The 24551-nt window shown below is 29.3% G+C and overlaps 2 protein-coding genes and 1 pseudogene across 2 annotated transcripts; all 3 read right to left on the bottom strand.

Moving 5' to 3' along the window:
- Positions 1 to 5718: 5718 nt before the first annotated feature.
- On the bottom strand, positions 5719 to 6768 carry LOC124428368 (cytochrome P450 4C1-like). Its single transcript, XM_046972313.1, has 6 exons — positions 6594 to 6768; positions 6438 to 6507; positions 6285 to 6377; positions 6079 to 6113; positions 5881 to 5987; positions 5719 to 5799 (listed from the first exon to the last, which is right to left on the bottom strand). The coding sequence occupies exons 1-6, from the start codon at positions 6766 to 6768 to the stop codon at positions 5719 to 5721; spliced, it is 561 nt and encodes a 186-aa protein (XP_046828269.1).
- A 3285-nt stretch (positions 6769 to 10053) lies between these two features.
- On the bottom strand, positions 10054 to 10705 carry LOC124428323 (annotated as a pseudogene).
- Positions 10706 to 18804: 8099 nt separating this feature from the next.
- Positions 18805 to 21613, bottom strand: LOC124428367 (cytochrome P450 4C1-like). The gene is made up of 11 exons (XM_046972312.1): positions 21566 to 21613; positions 21054 to 21126; positions 20957 to 20983; positions 20402 to 20479; positions 20248 to 20311; positions 20086 to 20176; positions 19671 to 19769; positions 19524 to 19598; positions 19246 to 19325; positions 18922 to 19031; positions 18805 to 18833 (listed from the first exon to the last, which is right to left on the bottom strand). The coding sequence occupies exons 1-11, from the start codon at positions 21611 to 21613 to the stop codon at positions 18805 to 18807; spliced, it is 774 nt and encodes a 257-aa protein (XP_046828268.1).
- Positions 21614 to 24551: the final 2938 nt, after the last annotated feature.

Here is a 24551-nt window from a genome sequence, read left to right as displayed (position 1 = left end):
TTGAGTATTATGACGTATAATGAGACGAATAAACCAAAGTACATGCATGTATAGCGAAAACAGAAAAACAAAAGTTTTTTAAAATTTTTCAAGTTATTTGACTTATTAACTGGTACGTACTGAATATGACTGTTTAATATATTTGAATGAAGAAATCAAAATAAATTTTTTGCATTTATACTACTATTACATATAAATAACCTAACATTATATATTAATATTTACAATATTTACGATAATAGAATAACACACATATTTTTTGGATTTGAAAGAAATCTTTGTAGACTTGTTTCCTTCGCAATATCTTACTTGACATTTTTTTCTCACACATGGGCCTACATTTATTGACTTTCCTTATATATCTTCTTATTCTTTGTGTTGCATATCTTGTAAATCGACAGCAAGTTTTTCAGCCAATTGAAGTACAAATTGTTACAAGTACAAATTTTTCCCGGATTGCTTCTTTATATAAAATCCACGAATTTATTCCGGCTAAATCAAGAATGTTAAAGAAGATCTACACAGGCCGTCTTCGAAATTTCGATTTTATGGGGTACTTTCGTGCTATCTGATCCGTCATGTCAAAACCGGATTTATTACAGTATTATTATAGTATTATAGAATCTGATTGTGTCAAAAATTATCACTTTTCTCAATTTTTATAGATTTACATTTTGGGCATATTAGAAACACTTTTTTATTTGGCTTACTAGTAAACTCTATGTATACAATGATCCAATTTGTACAGATTTTTTGAGAAATATGGTATACAATTATCCAACAGTTTTACGAATTTTGGTAAAACTTTTTTATTTCCACGAATAGTTCCAACGATAATGATTTTTCTATCTAGTAAATTTGCAATTAGTGATGTGCTCATTAACTTTATAAAAATTAGATCTGCAAATAAGTATGATAATATATACCAAAAAATTATTCCATGTGTTTTATTGCAACGGGAACCGTTTTAGTAGGTACGTCATTTATTTCTCAAAGAAAAAAAGAAAAAAGAATAAGAGAGACATAAATACATTGGATGTAAATAATAACAAAAGTTGTAAAGTCAAATGGCGATTTGATAACGTTATGTGTAAGAAATTCCGTCAGAAAGTTTAGAAAGGCTCATTTGATAGCTTTAGAATTAATACATTTTATATTATAATAGTAAAGACAGTTAGGTTCAACTGATGATGAGTAAAAAACAGTATGGAAACAAATGCATAACGATCATAAAGTGGTAGTCAAGAAGTGGCTATAGCACATGAAAACAAAGAAAAAGTTTGGTATTTTTCATCACATATGTTATTTTTTTAGTTTTTGCACTCCGTTGTCATTGTTGCGGTGATTTTGTAATATAAAACGGTAAAACTATTGTCAACGTTAGCATCAATAAATAACTTTGTATTTTTATACATGACGGTAGATATTTTGGCATATGATAATTGTTATCAATCTGGCGAAAAGTTCTGGAATTGCTGGTATCTCATAGTAAAAATGAGTTGGAGTTGCAGAAAAATTATATTGAAAATTTCTCAAATTCCGAAGGGTTAGATATATCTATCGATGGGCGGTCATACATCGAAATTATCGAAGATACTGGTCACCATGAATAATGGCAACTCAAGAATTGGAATATTTTGGTTGTTCCCATGAAAATTAATTTTTTATTTTGCCATTTTTCTGAAAACTCTTGGGATAATGCAATGTCTGTAATGGATTCTGAAGGACGAAAGAAGATGTGCGATAAAAAGCAATTTATGAATTTAAATTTATAACGATATATCTAATATATCTAAGGTATACGAAGGTTTATTAAGATACGAAGGTTTCGGTATTCACGTTTCGTTATTGTGTATCGTTAAATTGTGCTAGCTACATTCGAGTGAGACATGACTAATTTAACCAATAAGACTTACTATCTTTAACTTCAAACTAGAGAGTTGATTTCGACGATGGCTTCTCTCGGGTTATCAGCGAAGACGGTAATAAAATAAGGAAAGTGAAAAAGAATGGGTCGGATTCATGGAAGAATAATAAGTTTAAAAAGGGAAGATATGATGCTTATTGGTCGTGTACGCACCAGGATATTTCGACCAAAATGGTTAAATAATTTCATGTTGGCTCCTTTGTAGAGGCGACCGTAGACAATCATAAATGATGAATTGTTAACTTAAGAATCGGTTCATTCGCGTACAGTGATCGATCATATATAAATGTTCAGATACAGAACGACTCTCAAACTGTTATATACCAATGGACCCTAAATCATATCATAAAATATTTTTTTTTATTAATTTCATTTATATTTTTTTTATTTATTTTGGAAAAAAGATAAATTTTTTTGAGATATATTATTTCTTTAAGAGTATGAGGAGTAAGATATTGCTATTTTCGAACAATAAACATTTTTTCTCAATAATAAGTTTACACTATTTTAAATTAGTATCGAATCATTCCTTGAGGTCAAAAACGTCTCTCTTTTTCTTTCTCTCTATCTCTCATTCCTTGCACTCCATCTAACTTTTATTGATACAGACAGTATTGATACACGCATTCGGATCCAGACACGCAAAATTTCTTAATACGATAGACCGAGTCATATTCCTTTTAACAAAAACGGAATTCTTGCAAATTTATTATAATAGCAACCGACTTTTCTTCTAAACTTTATTCATCTACTTTTTTTTGGATATGACCCACAATGATCTCAAGTGGTCAATTTCTGAAACTGTAACCAGAATATTTATTTCTGTACTTAATTAGGTTTTTTCTAGCAATTTTATCGCTACGACTTATAAGACAATAAAAAATGAATGGATCTTAGAATAGGAGGACCGTTACTGTAATAATATGAATATTTTTGTGATATAGCCTAGATGAATGCAAATTCATTGAGTAACGTTTCATTCAACGTATGGACGCTGTAAGTGGAGAGGATACGGAAATGGCTACTTATCTCAGAAAATATTGATATAGCGAGAAAATTTTTGTACATCATAAAAATATTTTTAACTACGAAGTGTCACGTAAACATTTAATTGCTTGATGAAAAAACATGAATAAATATATAATTAAGATTGAATTCATCCAAAAATGAGAATAAATATCGTAGTAACGTTCATTTTTATCAGAATTTCTTCTATTCTTACTGGCCGTATTTTAATGATAAATCCTTTTAACAAAATAGCAATTATTACCTTCATTTCAGGCATTGCGAATTTTTTATCTAAGAATGTAAAATCGATAGTAAATTCATTTTCTAGAATTTATGGATTACAGTTTGAATATTATATAAAATCAAACGTAAGGAATAAATGTAGCCACAAGATTGAATGTCAGTTCACGTGCTGAGATTAGGCGAGCACTTTACGCCGGACGTAGATCATTGGCCTATGCTCTAAAAAACGTACATGTGGATAGCAAAAAGCGACAATGCGAGAATAAAAGAGCGAAAAAAATGATTATCTATATAGAACACTAGGCATGATAACAGGGAGTAGAACACGTATATAATGTATAATTAACGAGTGAATTTTATTCTTCTTAATATTGTTAAATACGTTGAAAAGACATTACTTGTATAGTTTCTATTTAATTGTTATAAAATGTCTGTCATTAAATACCTAAAGAAATGATTAATTTAACATAATGATCATTTTAGCATTTAAAAAATCTCATCTTCTATTTATTTTTTAATTTCTAATGGCTCTTTAGCGGGATAGTTTGGAAACAATCTCGTGAATAAATAAAGTATTCCTGCAAGAATTTACACAACTCTATATAAATCTAATACTTTAACTGATATTCATAAATAATATTAACAAATTCCTGTTAAGAATGTGAGAGAAAGAGAGGGAGAGGATGATATGAAATAAAATGAGAATTAAAAGGAAGGATATGTGTATAGGATTAGAATACCAAAATTTACATAATATAGTTTTTTCATAAACTTCCGTTGTGTATGACGCAACTATTACATATGCAGCCTCGGCTGAATCCGATAAAAAAGAATGTTTTTTGCTTGCATACTTGATAAGTTATGCATTCTTTCTCTTTCTCTCTCTCTCTCTCTCTCTCTCTCTCTCTCATTCCCTCTTCCTCATTCCCTTTCTCTCTTTTTTTCTTTCTCTAAAATAGTACGAAGCCGCCGGAGTAGAGAGGGAAATAATCAATCCAAGCTTATATAGACGCAACGTAAAGACAGCGTTTTTCGCTTGTTTGGTAGTCCATATTTTGTCCAATCGCTGAAATCACACACGTTACGAATGAAATGTAATGAATAGCGTAATTGTTTGATGGATAAGATTATATTTAAGACTGAATCAAAAAATTGAAATTTATGAATTCACTCTTCACTCCATCACTTACCCGTCGCGTGCGTTGAATAATATCACTCGATTCGTCTGGTTGAACGACCTATGAATAATTACCTTATTTCATACTAGAAGTATTTTATCATTATATTTTATAATTTGTAGATAAGAATTTTTAAACAAAATAGATTATTTACCTTATTTAGTTTCATCGCATGATAAGACTCTACATGTGACAGTCGAGTATTCTGATTTATGAGGAAGAGACAGAGAGAGAGAGAGAGAGAGAGAGAGAGAGAGAGAGAGAGAGAGAGAGAGAGAGAGAGAGAGAGAGAGAGAGAGAGAGAGAGAGAGAGAGAGAAAGAAAGAGAAAGAATGTATTAAAATATTAATTTATTAGAAATTCGAAATAAGCAAAAATGACCTTGGAGGAATATATTAATTATTTATTCATTATATCAAATTACATGAAATAATTAGTGAAAGGTTTTTGTACAGTTTTTATTTTATACAAATAATAATTTGTTTCTGCTACAGATTTTATACTATATTTCACAGAATTCGTTATGTATATATATATTAATTATGTATGTATTGCATATATATTATATGTTTTAATTAATTTCTTCTGTCAAATTTTAATCTTATTGGTTTTGCCGGTTTTAATATGAGGCTTATCTTTAAACCTATTTCTGCAATTCCTATTGGATTATTTATTTTAATTAAAAATCTTAGCAGCGTAGCAATGATTGTTGTCATATTTAGCATAGCAAAATGTTGACCTAAAAAAATAAAATCAATTGTAAATGCATTTTATTTTAGAATTTTCTGGAATATATTATAAAATAATCCATAGGAGTATGTAATTACATATGCAATTTCTTCGACCGTAACTAAATAGAAAGAAATATGTAAAACAATTCTTTCCCGATAGGAACCTATCGGAATCGAATACTAATGGCCGTGGCCAATATTTTGCGCTTCTAGGAAGTTTATAAATGAGAAACACTGCTGAACTACCTTTCGGTATAGTCCAACCTTCTCTCATTTAATACAATTAATAAAAAATATTATTACTATATAATATATTCATATTATTAATGATAAAGAACTTAAAACAAGTCATTTTGTATTCAAAGATACCTTTTATATCTTGCGTCACTCTCCGGGCGATAACTGGATATGCGAAGACGTAACGTTTCCTTAATCACACGTTCCAAAAGTTTCATATTTTTAATATCATTATATGTTATTGGAACATGTTTCGGATCATCCGAGTAGTAAATTTCATGTAGTTCCTCATATACTTTGTAGTTTGTAATCGAATATGTAGAAGAAAGGATAAGAAGTTAATATGAATATAATTTTCGTCGAATACATAATGACAAATTATTAAGAAAATGTATTATACACGTACTTGAATATCCGGAAATGTAGCAAGCATTAAAAGTACAAAGCTAATGATTGTGGCTGAAGTTTCGCTTCCCTGAAAGTAATATACAGTTTTTCTTAATTGTCATTAGTAAAAAAAATTTTATTACAATTAAAAATAATAAATACGATTTACAGCTATAATTATTGTATTCATTTCATCGCGGATATCTTGCTCCGAATATTTTTCCCATTCGTGCGACAATTCAAATAAAAAATCTAGAAGTGTCCTTAACTTTGGTTCTTGAAAAACGAAAAAGAATCTCATTAATATTATTAATAAATGAAATGATTGAAAACTAAATTTTATTAAACGTATATTTCATATTTTTACCTAAATTTCCCTCTGTCAATTCCCGATTAATTTTACTTTTCAATATAAATTACTTTTTTTCTTTGATTATATTTAGGAATAAAAAACAACAATATATATAAAATATAATATTAAAATTTGGAAAATTTTAAAAGTAGGAATACAATTTAAAAAATGTTTCTACAAATTATACTTTGTTTGTAAAGTTATTCAGATAAAACAAATACACCTGATATTTCTTTTCTATAGCAGTGTTATAAAAAATTATATTCGGATGTAACCATAATTTGAAGATCCTCTGTGCAGCTATAACCATTCCACTGAAAAAGTAGATGAAAAAATACAATACATTACAAAAATAAAAGTTTCATTATTATTACCATTCTATTAATTCAGCTAATTTGCAATCCGGATTTGTCAGCAAATTTATTTTCTTACCCATCATGGCGTCTTCCAATAAAAAGTTTAACAAAATTATAATAAACTTTAAACAAAAACGTCAATTATATACACGTATAAAAAATTTTTAATTCTACCACATATTATATCCAATGTACAGCGAAAAATATAATGGAAAACATCTAATTCTTCTCCAACTGAAGTTTCCAATTTTTTCATTAAAACGATAGAATAATTAATGAATACATCTATATGCGATTTTGTATGTTTTAATAGAAAGACGTGATTTAAAATTTTTGATGACAATTCCATAATGATGCTTAAAATCCAAAGGAAAGCAATACTTTACTTTACATACTTTACTTATTTTATTCGTCTAGACATACATATAATACATTTATTTGTATATGCATACAAAGGAGCAAAAATTTTTACTGTTCAATTTTCTAAAATTTAATATTTTTTATATATATATATGCATATATATATATTTATGTATTAATAAACAATGTAGAAAATATACTTCACCTGGCGCAGTTAACAAACCATTGCCCACGAAAGGTTTAAATTTTTCATATTCTTCGCTCTTATCAGTAATATTTGGACTATTGAGTACAGTCATCTGATAAAAAATAAATATATAAAATAAAACGATTATATAATTATTAAAAATTATTAAAATAACGTTAATATATCTTACTTTGATATATTCGGGATTGTCTACGATGGCAAATAATGTCGTTCCTGGCCATATGCACTACTTGATGACGAGCGGAATCTACTCCCACCAAGACCTGTAGAATCTAAGGGATCACAACATGTTCCCAGCAGAAAGACCTAGTCTTCTAAATACTATAGCGAGAGGAGCAACTGAACACCATGTTCCACCAAACACCATCTCATTCTACAATCTACTAGGAGGTGATCTCACTAAAAGAACACCCTCTCGAAATTGTGGGAAGGATTTTTTGTGTTCCTATCAGAGAGTGCCGGTGTTATTGGACTATTTATAATAATAAAGGGCATTAAAATTTGTGTTGATCTGGTTATCCGAGGATACGTCCTCCACTCAGTGTATGTTTGAAATTCACACCTGCTAGGTGCAATCTGGAGTTCATTGACACATCTGCTTTTACACTTGAGACGACAACGACCACCGAGGAGCCACAAGGACAAGGTCAAGAACGACAATAAAACTAGTAAATTTTTAAGTAAGTGTCGAATATAAATAACCAATGCTAGCAGAAGGAAGCAATGCGACTCCGACTCCCACCGCAAGGACATCGGTGAAATACCCTATCCTTGAGAAAATAATTGCAATACTCGGTACTAAGTCAACGAAGCACCGAACTCCGAGCGATTTATTTAAGGGGGCAGGCGTCACGTCTTCGTGTGTAGGACAACCAGAAAGTATGACAGACACTAAAGAAGAGAAATTCTTATAGGCATGAGTACGTGTGCTTGTAGAGCGATATCATTTTTCATTTGTTTCTCCTCTATCTTTCTAATAAGAATAATCATTTGAAGCTTGTAGTTAATAAGTAATTTAGAACTATCTATAAGACACGTAGTAAAGAAATACGGAAAGACAAAAGAGGACATAAAGTACATGCAGGAATGCAAATGCGTCATACTTCTTTCACCCTTGGCAACGGAGCGAGCCCAAGAGCCACGCGTGCAGAGATAAAATTGACTAAGGAGGTAAATGCAGGAACAGCGTAACGCAATGGCTTATAGTCCTTGACGACAGGAAAACGCGAGAGAACGACTTGTGCAAGAGGGCGCGTGCAGGCGAGGCGTGCGCAGAAAACACTTCATCGTCATTATAATCCGCAGTCGTCTAGATAAATTCATCGCAGCCGTTATCAACAGTTCGTTGTAATCAGTTGTTATGATCACTTCGTTACAGTCAGTCGCTAAGCTCAGTTCTTTACAATTAGTAGTTAAGATACCTAAGACTTATAATCTTGTTATTTCCATCACCGATTTTATACCAAATAAATCAATTCGTAAAAGAGAAGAGGAGGATGTCGAATATCGAGCATCGCTTCGCCCTATTATTCCACAGTTATCGCTAACAAGAGGGAACCAATTCAAGGATCAATAGTAGGAACCCATGAAAAAAATATAGACGCAAGGAATGATATTCGGAGCCTCTCTCATCATTTCATCGAATAACTAAGTTAAAGAAAATCTTTCCTGGCGCAGTTTAACTGCGTTATTGTGAAGGAAAAAGAGGAAAAAAGAGCCTCCCTCCCATGTAAGATTCCGAAAGGATTGACCGAAAAAGAGCCGCATGATTAGATTGGTGTAATTGCTAGGCTGCAAGCATTTTGGTTACTCTACAACTATTCAAGACTCAACTGTTAACGTCACAATATAAATAAGTAGCATTATCTGATATCGACACAAAAGAAGTTTACTCTAACAACGGTTGTTGAGAATATTACATTTAGTAAAATATAGTAAATTACTTGAATTGAAATTTTGATAACATATCCGTCGAATGTACGACTGAGGATATACAAACAGAAATTATCTATCAGCGGTCGGTAACATTTTCAATGATGTTATCTAACTTACAGTTTCACTAAAAAATTAAAATTATTTCGCTTAATCTGAGATTACACTTTTCTTTATTATCTCGGTAATTTGAAATTAAAATGAAAAGGTAGCGTTCATCGTTATGGAATTATTACTTTCCCTTTTCTTAAATATTATATATATTTAACCCAATTTTTTGTGGAAATTCTTACGTCAGTATTTCCATTCCTTTTTAATTATACAATTATCCAAGTTTCTTTCTTCAAATAATTCGATGTTTAAATGGCTCCCCTAAATCATTAACGGTTTTTTAACGACGTAAAGTAATTTTTCATTGTATCAAGATTCAATGAAGATATTAGACGTTTCGATACTTCCATCACTTACAGCGCAGATAAATAAGCTCATACAATAATACTTTACTTAATGCTTTTCTATTCATCAAGATTGTATCATAAAAAAAAGGTGTGCCAAATTATTTTTAAAATGAAAACAGATATTATTTATAAATAAACTTTTATTTTTCTGCCTTCAAACTCTCTCTCTCTCTCTCTCTCTCTCCTATATCAATGTTAGAATCATTGAATGATTTTAATTTGAACGTTTCAGAATTATCTATTACTAAATCTTACTATTTTTTTTAATACTGTTGACTAGTTTTTCTCTTGAGAGAAAATATATTATACTGTTATAAAATTGTACAGTTTTTTACACACGTTAGCGATTTAAAAAGAAACTTTAATATAATTACCAAATGTAAAAATAGATAAGTACACTTTATCATTCTACTTTATCTTACAAAAATGAATTCCAACAATAATTTCAATTTATGGAATGAGGAGAATGTTATCAAATTAAAGGAGTTGTTCAAATTATTCTCGACTATTTCATATGTATATTTTGGATGATATAGTTTTCATATTATATATTAACAATGGTATATAAATAACAAGTAGTAAAGTATATAAATAACAAGTAGTAAAGAAGTAGAAATCAGAAATATAAAGAATTAGAAATAGTCTGATTTTGATTATTTTATTTTTCAAAAATTATTTACAGGGCTTTTTCACATCCAAAACCACCAAAGAACTCTAAGTCATCTGTACCTGCACCAATATCGATATTTTTATCGCCAGGTCCAGTAAGACCTCCTGGCCCACGTCTGTAATCAGCACGGTCTTCTGTCAGTCTTGAAGCTTCGCTTCTTGGATCTGCGGCAGGCCTGGGTCTTGAAGTTTCTGACTAACTTGTCTCTTGAGCGTAGATGGAACAATCTCTGGTGCAAGAATCCACGTAAATATTCAATTACCTCGTTGGCCAAATACCAATAAAAATGTCGCTAAGCAAATTTCTCTTTGACATATCCTCTGGATTTAAGGGACTGGAGAAACATAAAAGAATTATTATAAGAATGAAAGAACACACACAATGATAATTTATTCCAATATTAAATATTAAAGATATAATTTACCTGCAATGCTTTAATAACTAATAAATTTGAAATTGTTTCTAACTCTGGATGCTTTGAAGCATGGTAATTCTTTTTCGCTACCATTACACCTTCTTTAAAAAGGTATTCGTATTTGGCTACACGATTGTTTTTTGGCATCAACATCCTGATAATGATAAAAATGTATTGTATATATCTTATGTTATTACTGATAATTTGAATTATTAAATACTGTATAATATCAATGATACATAATCTTACTAATTTGTTACTTTTGAGGCACTAGCAAATAGAAATATTAGATTAACAAACATATCTCATAGGCAATAAAAAAAATTGATAAAATTATATGTGTAAAATAAACCAGACATAAAAAGATATCTGTCTTTTATTCAATTTAATAAAATCTTAATTTCTCATATTATATAACATCAACAATTTATTACATGTTTAACGCAACATTATATGAAATAATGTATTTGTAATAACCTATGTAACTCATAACAAGTACTTGATACACCTTGAAACTTAAATTGATTCGTAAAATTTTAATAAAATGGTAATGATGGATATAATGTAAAACGTACTCGACGTTCCTCTGTAGATCTTCTTTAATCTTATTTAATTTCTTATGGAATACTTGATGAAAACAACTATCTTATTCGAGAACACGAGGGAAAAGATGGAAGAATTCACTTCTTGCAGCCCCGCTACTTACGGTTCGTAGAGGTATGATTTTTTTCTTTAATTGGTACTAATAATGATTGGCCACGCCATTAGAAGCGACTCGTACGCCAAGTTTCTTTTCTCTACCTTACGGTAATTTTGATTGGTCATATTAATTATTGTTGGGCAAGCGATCGATCAATACGGCAATAAACAAAAATGTAAAGTATATTTTATGATTGTATCCGAACACAATGATTTAAATTCATTATCAGGTAAGATTGTTTTTTGTCTCATACATATATTACAATATGCTACAAAGTAAATATTACAGTACTTCTTAATCCTTCGCACTATTATTTTATATGCATTTATATTATATACAATTCTATATCTATTAATACTTATTACTACCATTATTCATAGCAAAACATGTTTCAAATAAAGGCTACTTAGAGAATGCCATATTCAGATATAATTATTTGTTTATTATAAATTTAATATCATTTCACATGATATTACAATTAATATCATGTGAAAATTAATTTTACTTTTTGAAGTGAAACTTCTTAGGACACTTTAGTGCAAGTTGATTAAACAGAAATTAGAATGAAACGAAAACTGAAACAGGGAGAGAGATCCTACTATTCAGTATACTAATGTAATGTTTTGGTAAAAATTTCTGAGATTGCTAAGAACTAAAAAATTTCAAACGCAATATTCGTAACACATACGCATATCTCTCTTTTTCCTACTAGGCTGTTTATCACTTTTCGCTCAAAGAGTAAAGCGGCTGGTATAGGTAAAATATAAACTACAGGGAACAGTGTCACCAACATACGCCTATCGTATCGGTAATGTAAAAATTTTTGTAAGTTGTATTTATTTCACGCGACATAACAATCGGTTTTGTATAAATTAGATTAAGTAGTTTAGTAGACTGTAAACTCACTTTTCAATCTCTCATATGTATGAGATTATGATGCTAGAATGCGTTTCCCAATAATCTGTGCTTGATAGGACAGCGGTACGGAAATGTTTCGCAACAAATACGGAGAATAATAAATGTAATTACTGCATACAATAATTAGTATATAAATTTGTGATAAAAGCAAGATTTTATAAAGTGTTTTGTTAAAAATAATTAGAGAATAAAACCTCGTATATAATATGGAAATGAGTTCGTATTTTGATCCTTATACAACTATATAATATATAAGAATATGTTCACTAATTATTATTTCTTTTAAATATTCGAAAAGGATTAAACATATCTATCGATGGGCGGTCATGTGTCGAAATTATCAAGGATACGATTTGATGAGAGTTAGTGCGTAAAATGACCACGTAAAATGACAGATTTCTACTTCTGTTGTTATCGTAAATTACCTTCATCATATGTGTCATGATGTCTTTAATGTAGGTATATTCTTCTATTTATTATATTCTTTTTTTAATTATTATTATGGTAATAGTAGTAGTAATTGAAATAATATAAAGTGAATTCCCGCAGAGGAAACCATAACGAAATAACGCTGGAAAAAAATGCCGCGGGTAACGTGGAACAGAACTTGTGTTTTGAGCTTCAATAAAAATAATATATAATATATACGTTTACTAATATATGGTATATATGTTCATTAATTTTGAAAAAATAATCGACAAATGTATATACTTTATATCCATATATAATCGAACAAACTTATACTGCTGATGTATCACAGATCGCCGCGAAAATCTCGCCAGACATTAGTGGAAGAAATTGATATAAGAGATTGAATTGTTATACCTTACTACATTATCAAATAAGAAGAAGGAGATAAAGAGTGTAACGAAACAAATGAAATAAATTAGTTCATTAATTTTGTTAGATCCGAACATAAGATTTTCTTGAAATACTAATCTAAATGCGTGCAAATGTGCTACACATTGCTTATAAAATCTCTATCTTTTTAATCTATAAAAATAATGAAGAACTACAAACATCACAGTAATAAATTTTGTCTTCAAAAATTGTCGAAAACAGCATTTACGCCGTCAATGAAGACAGAAGTAATTCTTGAACAATTGGAAAAAACTGTCATTTTAAGGACGAAGATTTAATCAAATGTATTGAATTTTCGAAAAATTATCTTCGAAAAAAATCGTGTAAAGTATATTATTTTTATTCGTGGATAATTTATGGATAAATGAAAATCTCTTTCAAAAATTCTAAAATGATATACAGTAGATCCGATTTTAAAGTGAGAACATGATCATCAAAATTGTTTAAAAATTATTCCTGTTCTCATGATGATCTAAATCATTAAGAAACCCGGGATAATGAGTAGGAGTGAAATAAAGTATCGAAATAGATATGACCGTTATTAGGCTGTTACTACGTAAAATATAAATACAATCATTACAAGTATATTGTTTACAAAGTTATTTATTTGAGCAAAGACGAAATGTATTACCTCGTATCATACTGAAAGTATTTGGTTTATATCAAGTGAAAAATTATTGCGTTTTACGTTCCTAATTACGGGAGCGTGTTACGTTGCATTTCTCGTAACGCAGCCCATGATAACGGTCAAATTGCATTGTGGATACCATCATCAATGTTATGAACCCACTGGTCGCCATGAAAAATGGCAACTCGGAATTTTTCAGCTTTCGAAACTACTGGGATAATGCAATATTTTTGATGGATCCTGAAGAATTCGTGAAGATGATGCATGATAAAAGGCACCATGTAAATTAAAATTTATAACGATATATCTGAAGTATTGAGATGCGAAGGTTTCGGTTGACTTACTGTTTTTAGCTTCAAATGTAGAGGTTGATTACTACGATGGTTCGTGTTGTCAAGAATATCTCTCTCTTTCTCTATTATTCCCCCTTACCATCTAAATTTTATTGATACAGACAGTACATACACGCGCGTACGCATGCAGGCACGCAGTAATTATAAATATGACGATCCGAGTCGGAATCCATTCGATAAAATTGTGAAACACTGTCAAAAAATATTGTAATAACAACAATCTTTTTTGCTGGCAATTGTTCGCCTAATTTTTTATTTTTTAGATATGACTGATGTCTTAAAAGGTTAGTTATTGAAACTGTGGTCAAAATTTTTTTCTTTTCTTTAAAAGATTTTTTTTCTAAGAATCTCGTCGACACGAATAGTAAGACGATAAAAGATAAATAAATGTTCGAATTTGAGAGCCATTATTGTAATAATACGAATAATCTTGTGATACATTCTAGACGAATGCAAAAGCATTGTGTAATTCATCATTGTATGTGCTCACGTATGGACGCTTTAAGTGGTAAAGGTATCGAAATATTTAGTTATCCTTAGTTATATTAATATATAAAATATTAATATTGTGAAATAATATTTTACATAAGCATTTAAGTGTTTGATAAATGAATATGAATAAGTTTATTATTAAAACTAATTGATAGAACGGACGAGAAAATTTTGTCCAAAAATTTGATTAAATATATGTAATTACAAAAAGAATGAAAAATAATTATTTTATGTCGATAAATGATACTTTTTCTTTGTTAGTGGAAGTTTTTTAATGTTTGCCAGGGATCAGTCAGATAATCATGAAATGTGTAATCTCAAGATCGAAATTGTTGTCGAACGATTTCTAGTCAATATTAATTAATAATACTTTCAAACTGATTGGAAACAAAATTCATTTTTCTGAAAAATTCTAAACTTTAATAAATTTAAAGTTATTATACTAAAAATTTTACCGATCACGGATACATAATCCCTTTGGATATTATTGACTTACTCGATATAGTTCAAAGTAGAGAAGATCTGTACAATTAATAATTAATTTTCCTTAGTGAACTATTTAATCAATAAATAATTGATTTATTACTCTGCATTATTAACACGTGCACATTATTTACTTATTTTATATATTTAATTAAAACGACTGTTCTACATGAACAATCATATATGAACAAAAATATATGGATGGAACAGCATTTCAGCCTATCGATCATTGGTGAATGTACAATTATATACGCCTGTCGAAATATATGTATATATATATATATATATATATATATATATATATATATATATATTGTATCATATATAAACGTATCTAAAATTTCTGGAACTATTTTAAAAGTCATTTGCCTTTGTCTTCTATATTATCAAGAAACACTCGATTGGAGAGGATACATTTGCACGACATTATGATCTTGTGATCCTAACATAGAGCATCAAAAGGTGATGATTCGAAATAGTATTTGGCGATCTATTATTATTTTCAATTATTATTTTATTAATATACTATTATTATTTTATATATAATGTGTTTTAAATGCTAGTTTTAACAAAGTGAATAAAATGAACAAAACCAACAATATTATGTAGTAAGATTTACATTTGAACTTTTGTTTATTTATGTACCCATTTTTTGCCTCGTTTCATCTATACTTTTATATTTTAGTTTTTACTTTATCATTCGTATATTTATCCCAAAAATGCCAAAGCATTCGAAGAATATCTGTAAGGATTTAATTATAGTATAATGATAAAAAATTGCTACATTTACGTTTCGTAATTGTGTATCGGTAATTACCCTAGTAAAACTCTGTTATCTTCTTATTTTTAGTCTTAAATGTGTAAATTGACTGTGTAAAATGACAGTTTTTCTAGAACTATCCGTGAAGACGATAAGAACTTGGACGGACTGAAAACGAATGATGCTGATTGATCGTTAAGTATCAGAATAGACTGTTCGAAATGGTTAAATTTGATTGTATGTAAGCGGCACAAAATTGAATAATCACCGTACTGCTGTATAGAAATGGACCATTAATCTCAACTTTCAAAATTGATTTTCGTTTATTCAAATTAGATGGAAACTTTCATAAATTATTTTTTTAATTATTATTAAATGAGATAAATTTTGTTGAGATACTTATAATAAATATGTAGGAGTAAGACTTTATTATTTCTTTAATGATATTCATTTCTTCTCAGTTATCGGTTTATTCTATTTTCAGATAGTATCGAATCATTTTTTGTCGTCATTTGTTCTCTCTTTCTCTTTCTCCTTTTCCATTTTACACTAATCATACAAAGAGAATGCACGCAAGCACGCATTATTGAATATTCATAAATATGAGCAACGAGTAAAATTTCTTTCTACAATATTTTGCAATTTTTGCAAAATTTATTTTCTTGCTTTTACTTTGCATGTCCGTCATTTCCTTCTTTTTCTATATAACCATAACGGGTGAATTACATAATCAATAGAGTAGAGGCAATTTTCGAATTTCTGTGGCCAGGATTGTTATATTAAACGTTTTTCAAATTTTTTTTTCTAAAAATCCGGTTGCTTTGTTTTGCGAAACGAAGAAAAATAATCGGACGATCAAATTGGACTGATGTTAGCGTAATATTAGAAAGTTTTATAATACATTCTGGATGAATAGAAAAGCATTAAGTAAGGTATTATTATATGAACTTACATATCTGCGCTATAAGTGATGAAAGTATCGAGACGTCTAATTTTTTCTTGACCACATTAAAAAAATGTCTTTTCATCGTAGAAAATCTGTTAATATTTAAGGGAGTCAAATTGCCATGTAAACATTGAATTAATTGAAGAAAGAAACAAGGATAAGTGAATCATTAAAACGGAATGAAAAGAAAAATTGTCCTGAAAATTTCTACAAAACATTGCATTAAATATCTATAATATTTAAGAAAATGGAAAGTAATTATTCCATAACGATGAATGCTACGTTTCCATTTTAATTACAAAGAATTGAGATAATAAAAAAAATTGTAATCTCGGATTACACTTTTACTGAGATAAACGAGATTGTTAACCATCGATTTTTGATCGCTATTAGAAAACTATTCTTCCTAACTGATTGCCAATGAACGTCAAAATAATTTTGATTCTTTAGGAAAACTGTAAATTAAATAACATCACTGAAAATTTTATCGACAGCAGATAATTTTTGTTTGTATATCGACAGACAATATTCGACAAATATATTACCAAAATTTCAATTCAAAGAATTGATTATACTTTTCCAAATTTAGTATTTTCAACAACCGTTAATAGGATAGACTTCTATTGTATCGATGACAGGCACAGAAACTTTTTTATATTAATGTACCGTTAAATTTACGAACGTGATTAGATATTTAAGATAGATTAATTACGATCTTTAATGAATATCCAAAGTGAATTAATACCAAAGTGTCATTTGCTCTATGACAAAGGAAGCTGTTACGAAGGGAATTTATGTGTGCAAGCTATCAATTTTTATAGTACTCCATTTAGTACCGGATATGTATATTCACGCCTACATACTATATCTGAAATATTATAAAAAAATACAGGCTGGAAAAGAAATTGCGAAATTGTAAACAATATTTTATATTAGTGTCGAAAAGGATTACGCAAAATATATTTCGATTTGCATGATTTTCATATGTTTCATATCAGAATTGATTTAAAATGATGATGCAATTATTGAATTCTGTTATTAAATATTAGAAATAATAGAATCGCTCATTAGATTAAAAGTATTTTTTAAGTGCGAATACTCAATGACAAAACCTTGATAATGACCGATGCATTAGACTTGTAACAAATGTATAAATTAAAACATATTTTCAGTGCTAAGATCAATTTATTGGAATGTGTGTTTCAGCAAATGGAAATATTCAATTTGTTGCCATGTGTGTGAGCGCGAAAGAGTGACAGAATTAGGATGATATAAAATAAGATAAAATGGAAGAAAGGACATTTACATATGATTTGTATATATCAAAATGTGTAATCATTGACAACTGCGGCAGATCATATCAAATCGTTTTTCTTTTCGTGCATGCCGAGTATGGCTGTCATATGTGTTAATTTAACCATTATCTAATAACGAATACTTGATGTTCTTTGCTTTTATTTCCTGCGATGAAGGGCTACTATCATTGTACACGTGGAATTTTTGATGGTAAATATAACAATACATATCGGCTAATTTAAAAAGATTTAAATAATAAATACGACATGTTATATATAGCAATCATATATGTAGAATGTTACATATAACGATAATCACTTCCTTGTAATATCTTCAGTATGAAGAAAATTATTATAAATCCATAATTCTTTCAACGAGATCAGTCGTCAAACAAAAAAAACAGTCGCATGCTAAGATGTTGATAAAATACTTTACTAGTAAATCGGGAACCATAGTTAATTGTTGTAATCAGAAGTGAAATTACATAATTCTATGTTAAAGGTTGCTTCGACATCGTCCCAGAGTGTTAGGCTACCTGAAATATGTGAATTCACACTTGTTCCGATTGCTTCGCATTTGTTTTTTAACATCTTTCGGTTCGTCTGCTAGAACGAACCATATATAATAATCTTATTTTTCATCAAAAGTATTTTGTTGGCATGAATATTGATGTATATCAATGTATACCATTACATTATATCACATATAAATTGGATTAAGTTAAACAAGATAGATTAGTTTTCTTGTCTGTAGACTCTGATTTTCGAAAGAGATAAAGAATCAGAAAGAATGCAAACATTTATAATGACGTCATCTCAAGTCAAGTTTCTGCATGCAATGAACGCTAGGATCGTAATTAAAGTCTCCGGAAAGGAGACAACTAGACATCCAAGATCGATTATTATTTACTTAATTGTCATAGCGAAATGTTGACCTAAAAAAATAAAATCAATTGTAAATACATTTTATTTTTGAATTTTCTGGAATATACTTTCAAATAATCTGAAGGAGTATGTAATTACCTATGCAATTTCTTCGACCGTAACTAAATGGAAAGAAATACGTAGAACAATTCTTTTCCGGTAGGAACCTACCGGGATCGAATACTAATGGCCATGGAACATTCGCGCTTCTATGTACTTTATAAATGGGAAATATTGCTGAACATCCTTTCGGTTTAGTCCAATTTTTAGTAATATAATTAATAATATAATTCATATAATTAATAAATAAATTTTATTACTATATAATACGTTCATAATATTATTAATGAAATATAAAACATAAAACAATGAAATGATATATAACAAATTATTTTGTATGCAAATGTACCTATTATATCTTACGTCACTTCCCGTGCGAGGACTAGAACTGCAGGAAATAGACGTAACGTTTCCTTGATCACAAGTTCCGAAAGTTTTTTTTTCTAATTATTTTTAATATCATTATATATTTTTATTCGAAAATACTTTTAATATCATTATATGTCAAAGAAACGTTTGATTTAGTTTCCTATATACTTTGTCCTTTGTGATCGAAGATTTGGAAGACATGATAAGAAGTTAATATGAATATAATTTACGTCTGATACGTAATGACAAATTATTAAGAAAATATATTATACATGTACTTGAATTTTCGGAAATGTAGCAAGCATTAAAATTATAAAGCTAATGGTTGTGGCTGAAGTTTCGCTTTCCTGAAAGTAATATACAGTTTTCCTTAATTGTCATTAACAAAAAAAATTTTATTGCAACTAAATAATAAATACAGGTATAACTATTGTATTGATTTCATCGCGAATATCTTGCTCCGAATATTTTTCTCCTTCGTACGATGACTCGAATAAAGAATCTAGAAGTGTCTTCAGCTATTGTTCTTGAAAAATGAACAAAAATCTATCATTAATAAATGAAAAGATTGAAAACTAAATTTTATCAAGGGTATGTTGGTTATTTTTACCTAAATTTTTGGCTATCAATTCCCGATTAATATTACTTCTTAATAGAGATTCCCTTTTCTCTTAGATTATTTTTAGGAACGAAAAATAACAATATGTACAGAACAATATGTATAGAAAATGTTAAGAAGTAATGTGTTTGAAAAGAAGTAATGCAATTTAAAAAATATTTGCTTTAATGACACCTTATTTTTAAGTCCGTTGTATCCAGGTAAGTCAAACACACCTGAAATTTTTTTTTTCTAGCAATATTATAAAAAATTATATTCGGATGTAACCATACTTTAAAGATCCTTTGTGTTGCTATGTCCATTGCACTGAAAGAGCAAACGAAATATATTGTAAGAATATATAATACATTAAAAAATAAAAGTATCATTATTATTACCATTCTATTGATTTAGCTAATTTACAATCCGGATTTATCAGCGAATTTATTCGCAGCGTGACATCTTTCAATAAAAAGTTTAGCAATATTATAATAAATTCAAACAAATGTACATAAATTTTATAAACGTTTAAATGTTTCTAAATTAAAATACCGTATATTACATCCAATGAACAGCGGAAGACGTAATGGAAAGCGTCTAATTCTTCTCCATCTAAAGTTTCCAATTTTTCTATTAATACGATAGAATGTTAAACGAATATATCCATATGTGACTTTATATTTTTTATAAGGAACTTTGATTTAAAGCTTTCCAATGTGGATTCCATACTAACGTTAAAATCACATCAAAAGGAAAACAAGTATGCTTTAATTTACATATTTTACATATTATTTTAATTTAGATAGTTTATTTAATTTATTTGTTTATACATACATGTATATAAGAAAAAAGTAAAAGGGAAAAGAAATTGTACATATTAATATAATACATTCACCTGTATGTGTATTTAAAGAAGCAAAAATATTTTCTTGTTCAATTTTATAAGATTTAATGTTACAAAAATGGATACATTTTATAATACATATTTAATATAATTATTTATGTAATATTAAATAATGTAGAAGATATGTATTTCACAGTAATATTTGGACCATTGAGTACATTATTTTGTACAATATACACGCCACAATAATTGATTATTCTTACCAAGATTTAGTATTTGGTTAAATACAGCTGGAATAGGGATTATAAATAAATATCGGATAAAATACTTAAATATAAAAAATTGATGATACAAATTTACCTGTCGTATCGCGAATAATCAAATGAGCATTTCCAATAATTGAAAATGCTTTTGGACCAAAGATTCCTTTGATCTTATTAATCACGTTTAATTTATTTAAAAAGTATTCTGCTATTCCATAGTATAGTCCAAATAAAATTGTTAGAATAATAATTAATATTATAGTGAAATACATGATGAATTGTATCAATAAAAATATATATAAGCAACTTAAATATAATGAAAATAATCTTATAATCGTAATAATAATTGTGAGATTTATAGATAATCTGATAGCATCGCACAACGATTTCTACTATACTTCTATTCTAACAGAAAGTGAGGATGGAAAAGAAAGCATAAAATACCAACTTTTATAAGTAATTAAATAATTATTCCCTATTACTTATATTATATAATAATATAGGTAAATATTCCCACTTAAATTCTTTTCTTTTTCAACAGTCTCGTAACAATTTCTTCTAAATTTTTTATATTAATCATTACAATGTTCTCTATATTAATCCCTATACTTTCAGTAATATGCATAATTCTTCTACTTGTGCCATTCGACTTGTCATTATTTACAGATTTTACTATATTACTAATACTTTTCACATATGAACTCACGTCTCACTAGGCACAGGCCTTAATAAACTAATTTCCTAAGGAGCTTCGGCTTTCGCGAGATCTTTTGCCTTTTCGGCCGTTACCTATCCGGGCAGTTCTTTTGGCTCGGGATCGGCACCAAATAGAGTGTCGAAGCGGCGTTGCAAGCACTCTCTTACCTCTTGGGAGAGTGATTCCAGACGATGCTAAAGCCTTATCTCCAAATAATTCGGAGTCCTAGGATCCAAGACTGGAAGGTTCAGCGGGGGAATTCGCCTTCTGGATGGCAGTAAAGGGATCAGGCGGTATGGTGGAAGGTTCTCTTTCTTCTCTTCCAAGGGCTCGACATCCAGTGCGTCATAGTAATTTTTCGTTTCGTGATAAGATTCCTTTAAAAAGCGACGCAATTGATACTGCCTACGATCACGACGTACTTTAGGCATAAAGGTAGGAAGACGCTCGCGGAAAGAGCGGTTAATTGATAGTAGAAAAGGAGGAAAGAGAATAAATCATTGTTCGTGCGGGGACTCCTCACCGAAACGTCAATTTGTTTGAAAAAAATGCCCGTGGGTTTCGTCCTCACCGAAACAACAAAGTTGTACATGTGGAAGATACTCACCGAGAGCAATGAGGATGGGTAAGTAGGTTAATAGGATTTTTGCCTGCACGGTGGAGGATGAACAAATTGCACTGTTGCGTTTGAATTAGTCGACTGCGTCGCTAATACTAGCTCCCGATTTAGAGATATGCGCGAGGAAGAGAGCCGCTACGAACACAACCGTGGTTACTGACTTGAGACGTTTTAAAAACAAAACTTTTATTTAAGAATAACTAAATGTAAATTTACTCGTGCAGATGTAAACTCTAAATTTAATAGATGCGCGTGATTCGTCTCGATTCTCGCTGGAGATGTATACTCATTAGAAAATCCGGAGCAATAATCATGGAGGAGCGTTGTGCAGTCGCTTGTATGTCCAGCCAATCAGCGTTCGGCGGCGCTCGATGCGTCCTCACTGGCCCACTGCTGTCCCAATCGGCGGTGGTATGGGTGATTCAAGTAAGTGGGGAGTACTGCAAACGCCGCGGCTCGACGGGTGGGGCTTTGGTGAACCGCAAGTATGGACGGTCAGGCAAGGAAGACGACGGAGATTTCTGAGGCTGGATGTTTTCCTTGAATTGTCTAGACCATATGTTTTACAATAACTTAAATACTTCAGCATTTTTACAGAAAATTTAGAAAGTTCTCGAGTATTGTTTCGCTTCCTACGTGCGTAATTGTTTGGGACCGGACCGTCCCATGTACCTACGTATTAAGCGCAAGTTTTTAGAATTAATGTTTTTCCTTTAAGATTTATGTGCTCCGTGCGTTAAATACTCAGGTAAAACTGTCCCTTATGTTTACATTAGTTACAATATTTCGTGTACATATAATAAATCTAGCCTATGAATTATTGTACTTACTAGTATGTATGCCCTTTGTCCTTAACATATGTTTGCAATGTCGGAATAAATGACATTATAAAGGTCGATCACCGTGTCTCACTTAAAATTAAATAATGTTTTAAATTTAATTTAATTTTTTACAGGTTTTCGTCGTGCGACGTAACACATAGTATATATTGAATTTATCAGCTATGTTATATCCTTTATTCTTGCCTAAAATCTCGAAATCTGTACTGTCTATATCTTTCATATCCCTTGATTTTCGTCTAATTATTTCTTCCAGAGCTCTTCACATTTTCGTAAGGTTTTCTCTATTATTATCTATCATACTTTCGTAACATTTCTTCTTCTTTTCCCTGATTAACTTAACCACTGCATTTCTTTCTTATATCTCAATTATAACTAATGAATAAACTTGTCTTGTTAATGTTTCATCCTTTATGGATGTTATTTTAGTTATTATATTCAACAAATATATCATTAATATAACTAGGGTACACGAAATCACCGAGATTTTAGATATATTTATGTATATTATCAATGTACACGTGTATTTGTTATATTAAATCAGCAATCCTTTTTATACATACTGTTATTATTTCTCATACTTATAATAATATTATTATTCATATAAACAATTATTTTTAATATACAAGTTTATTACATAATATTTGTCATGAATAAATATAGCAAATTGTTACGTTCATAACAAACGATATATGTAATTATAAATTGAAGTAGAAATATATATTAAAGTATAAGAAATGAATAAAAAATTTATTGTATAAAAACTTTATCGTTTTAATAAAGAACCAAATGGAGAACAATTTATTCCAGGAAGGAGTTATAAATGTACGTAATATATATTATTTTCTCTTCGTATATATAATCGAGAAAAAAGAATCAACGTTGAGAAATAGAATTAGTCAAGAATCACCAAAGGAAAATTCAGATAAAAAATAATGAATATATATATAGCAAAATTATATTTTTAATCTTTTTTTATATTAATAATAGATCATTTTTTAAGGTTGAAGAACAAAAGCCAAATGTATTTCTGGACTTTTTATTCGAATGATTACATGAAGGAGGAAAACATTCGGAACAAGGTATTCGAGATGAAATCAATACTATCGCTATTGATATAAGGTATATTTATTATTTAGTTAAAATAAAATTTATAGAATAAAATCAGAGAAAAGTATCTATGTCTTTTCAAGGAAGGGACATTTCATCTTCTAAAATTTACTTTGTACTTTTAACGCTTGCTACATTCTTTGATAGCGAAAGTATATATTTACTTAATTATTTGTCATTGACATTGAAAATTACTTTCATTTTAACTATTTATCATCTTTTTCACACTATTGATCACAAAAAAAAGTATACGAGGAATTGTATCAAATTTACGACTTGAGGAATCCGAAACATGTTCTAATAACACATGATGATATTAAAAATATGAAT

This window comes from Vespa crabro, chromosome 12 (genome assembly GCF_910589235.1).
Source record: "Vespa crabro chromosome 12, iyVesCrab1.2, whole genome shotgun sequence".
NCBI lineage: Eukaryota > Metazoa > Arthropoda > Insecta > Hymenoptera > Vespidae > Vespa > Vespa crabro.
This window is presented reverse-complemented; position numbering and strand designations above follow the sequence as displayed.

Bases quoted from the DNA above. Each gene is read 5' to 3' on its own strand.
- LOC124428368 (XM_046972313.1), bottom strand. From the start codon at position 6,768: ATGGAATTGTCATCAAAAATTTTAAATCACGTCTTTCTATTAAAACAT. The intron at 5,988-6,078 runs GTAAAAATATGA...TCGTTTTTCAAG, and splicing joins ATTGACAGAGGGAAATTTAG to AACCAAAGTTAAGGACACTT. The intron at 5,800-5,880 runs GTAAATCGTATT...TATTACTTTCAG, and splicing joins TGAATACAATAATTATAGCT to GGAAGCGAAACTTCAGCCAC.
- LOC124428367 (XM_046972312.1), bottom strand. From the start codon at position 21,613: ATGACAAGTCGAATGGCACAAGTAGAAGAATTATGCATATTACTGAAA. The intron at 20,984-21,053 runs GTAAATTTGTAT...TCCCTATTCCAG, and splicing joins GATTATTCGCGATACGACAG to CTGTATTTAACCAAATACTA. The intron at 20,177-20,247 runs GTAATAATAATG...TTGCTCTTTCAG, and splicing joins TTAGCTAAATCAATAGAATG to TGCAATGGACATAGCAACAC.